Raw genomic sequence first — 2,746 nt, forward strand, 5'->3', positions numbered from 1 at the left:
ACATTGAAAGGGGGGGACCCCCATGCAGTACCTTCGTGGACCCCTTAGGGGTCACGGACCCCTTGTTGATGACCTCACAGTTTGAAGAACACCTGCTTGCTTCTGATGATTTCCTTTAGCTAACCAATGAGTGTTTGCGTTATACGACTCATCCAATGACACTAGTTTTCACTAAATGTGGATGGAGCCAATGATCTGCATTGGATGGCACACATGACGGGAAATAAAGATTTATAAACATTAAACCGAAGTCAAGAGAAACGAGTAACCTTTGTCTTAAAATCGAAGGAATAGAAAGTACAGATACTTGTGTAGAAGTCAGAATGAGGGAGAAAAATAATTAAAGGAGTAAAGTATAGATACCTAAAAAGTGTACTTAAGTAAAGTAATGAAGTATTTGTACTTCGTTACTTGACGCCTCTGGACTTGATCAACAGCTGATACCGCACCGTGACGTCACAAACCGGTAGGTGGCAGTAGTGTTCTTTGACAAACATGGATGCCTCCAGTAAAGCACATTCAAATGAAATGAAAAACACTTATCATTTATTGAACAGTATTTAATAGTTTCATAGTTAAAGTAATTTCAGAAGTTTGAATTCTGAATTTTAGTGAAGTTTTCCTTTAAAATCAGGTCTTTTTATCAGGATGGAAATGTTTGGAAGCATAAATTACACATTTATAGACTTTGGATCCAGGACGGAAAACAGAAAGGTTCAAAAGTGTAAAGGTGCAAATTCAACATTTAATAAAACATGATAAAATATTAATGTATTTAGAACCGTTCCAATGACAACACCCTGAGGGGGAAAACAAGTCAACCTTTATTTCCTAATTGAATCCAAGCATCAGACTGTGGTTGCAGGTCGGTCTCTTCCAGTCGGTGAAGTTCGGTTCCACCAGTGACCACAAGGCGCCATATTAGACAGAACTCTGGGAAGTGGAGCGGCTCTTCAGGCGCTGCTGTTCGGACGGAGACCCTCCATGCGGCCTCCCTCTGACCGACAGGCTGCCGGGTGAACCTTCAGGGCTCAGCGGGCAGAGCTGGGAGCTTTCCGCCGTCCTTCAGCAGACTCCTCTCCCACAGATGACTTCCATAACTCAGAGAAGTTCGGGCCTCGTGCAGAGGCGCACCGAAGCCTCGCGCACCGCCGCCGACAAAGAGCGCGAGCTCGGCCGAGAGGAGCAGGATGCCGCGCGGGGAGAGGAGCCGGACCGAGACGACAGCGGAGACTCCAAAGAAACGCGGCTCACCTTAATGGAGGAGGTGCTGCTGTTGGGCCTGAAGGACCGAGAGGTGAGCCGGAGCGGAACGAAGCGGAGCTCCAGCTGCTCTGGTTCCCGTTATCTGAGCCGCTAGCTAGCGCGCTATGCTAACTGGAGCTAACAGCAGCAGCATCAGGCCTTCTGCCTGCAGACCTCAGATGTGGTTTGTTTACATCAGGAGTTGCTAATCAGCTGGAAATGTGACGCATTTGCTCCTGATAATTACATTTAATCCTGCGTTTAAGGTTTAATAAACCTTACAGGACAGATTATGGAGTCACAAATGACGGAATTAAATGCAGTTTTCTGAAATAAAATGAAAAAATATGTTCATAACTTAAACTAATAAGCAACAAACCGCTTGTCTTACACTGCAAAAAAGTAAATCTAAGTAAGTCAATTTTTCTTTTAAAAAATGCATTTTTTTCTTAAATTAATTGGAACAAGACAATTTACATTTAAAATAAGAAAAAAAGCAACAACAAATACAGTCTCTTATTTCAAGTGCATAATATCTAATTATCTTAATTTAAGGGCATTGACAGATCATCTTATTTTCCTACTCATATTAAGGGTAAATACACTTATTTTAAGACATTTTTACTTATTTTTAGAACATTTTTGCAGTGTAGGCAAACAGCCACCATACCATTCAAAGTATGTTATTATGTAGTTAAAACAGCTGTTAGAAAATATACTTTACCTTCATTTTTATTTATTTAGTAACATTATTTTAATTTGTCATCTCATTGAAGGGAAAACGGCACAAAATGTCTTTTTATATGTACATCACTTCAGGCTTCAAGGGGTAATCCAGCTTAACTTCAAATATTTCTGGAAGCTTTCTCAGCTGCTGCACTTAACTAACAAATATATGCTTTTAAACGTTGACAGTCTGATTTCTAAAGGTTTTGATCTGTTTTTTTTTTACGCAAAAGGGTTTGCTGAAAAGTGATAATGTTCAGTGGAAATTGAAAATTTTTAAAGTTGGCAGTTTGATTGCATTGATAGTGCTTTAGTTCCTCAGTCCAAAGACCCAAAGTTAGTTTATTAACTGATACCAGCAGTCAACCATATATATTAGTTTATATTTGACAGAAAAACAATTGTGCAAATGAACAGATTAGACAAGGAAATGATCAAGGCAACAAAAACAGTTAAAGTTAAAATAAAACGCATAAAACTGTCAGCTTGAACAGAAATTGATGCTCTGTTAGACTTGAATGCAATGAAATAAAGATCAACAGAGTGTCTCAAATAAAAAAGTTAAACTGCTTCGAGGATTGAGGACAGAAACTACAAAGGTCCAGTCAGCTCTGAATTAAAGTTTGCTCTAAGAACATCTCGGAGAACGTAGTCGGTTCACTAAAGGTCTGCCGTGTAATCCTGGGAGTTTACATCAGTCAGGATCCATGGTTCTGACATTTAGAAACTTTGGAAACAGTCAGTAAATTCAACCTTGAAACAAACAGGAAGGCAG

The 2,746-nt window shown here is 39.7% G+C and overlaps 1 protein-coding gene across 1 annotated transcript in view; it reads left to right on the forward strand.

The window, feature by feature from the left end:
- The first annotated feature begins 820 nt into the window (after positions 1-820).
- The window catches only part of golph3 (golgi phosphoprotein 3 (coat-protein)), a 9,285-nt gene continuing 7,359 nt past the window's right edge, over positions 821-2,746 (forward strand). Inside the window, exon 1 of the mRNA XM_015386914.1 lies at positions 821-1,297. Within this exon, the coding sequence (XP_015242400.1) occupies positions 1,088-1,297 (210 nt within the window). The 5' untranslated portion in view covers positions 821-1,087. The remainder of the gene's footprint in view (positions 1,298-2,746) is intronic.

This window comes from Cyprinodon variegatus, unplaced genomic scaffold, assembly GCF_000732505.1.
Source record: "Cyprinodon variegatus isolate N-32 unplaced genomic scaffold, C_variegatus-1.0 Scaffold381, whole genome shotgun sequence".
In the NCBI taxonomy this organism is placed as follows: Eukaryota; Metazoa; Chordata; class Actinopteri; order Cyprinodontiformes; family Cyprinodontidae; genus Cyprinodon; species Cyprinodon variegatus.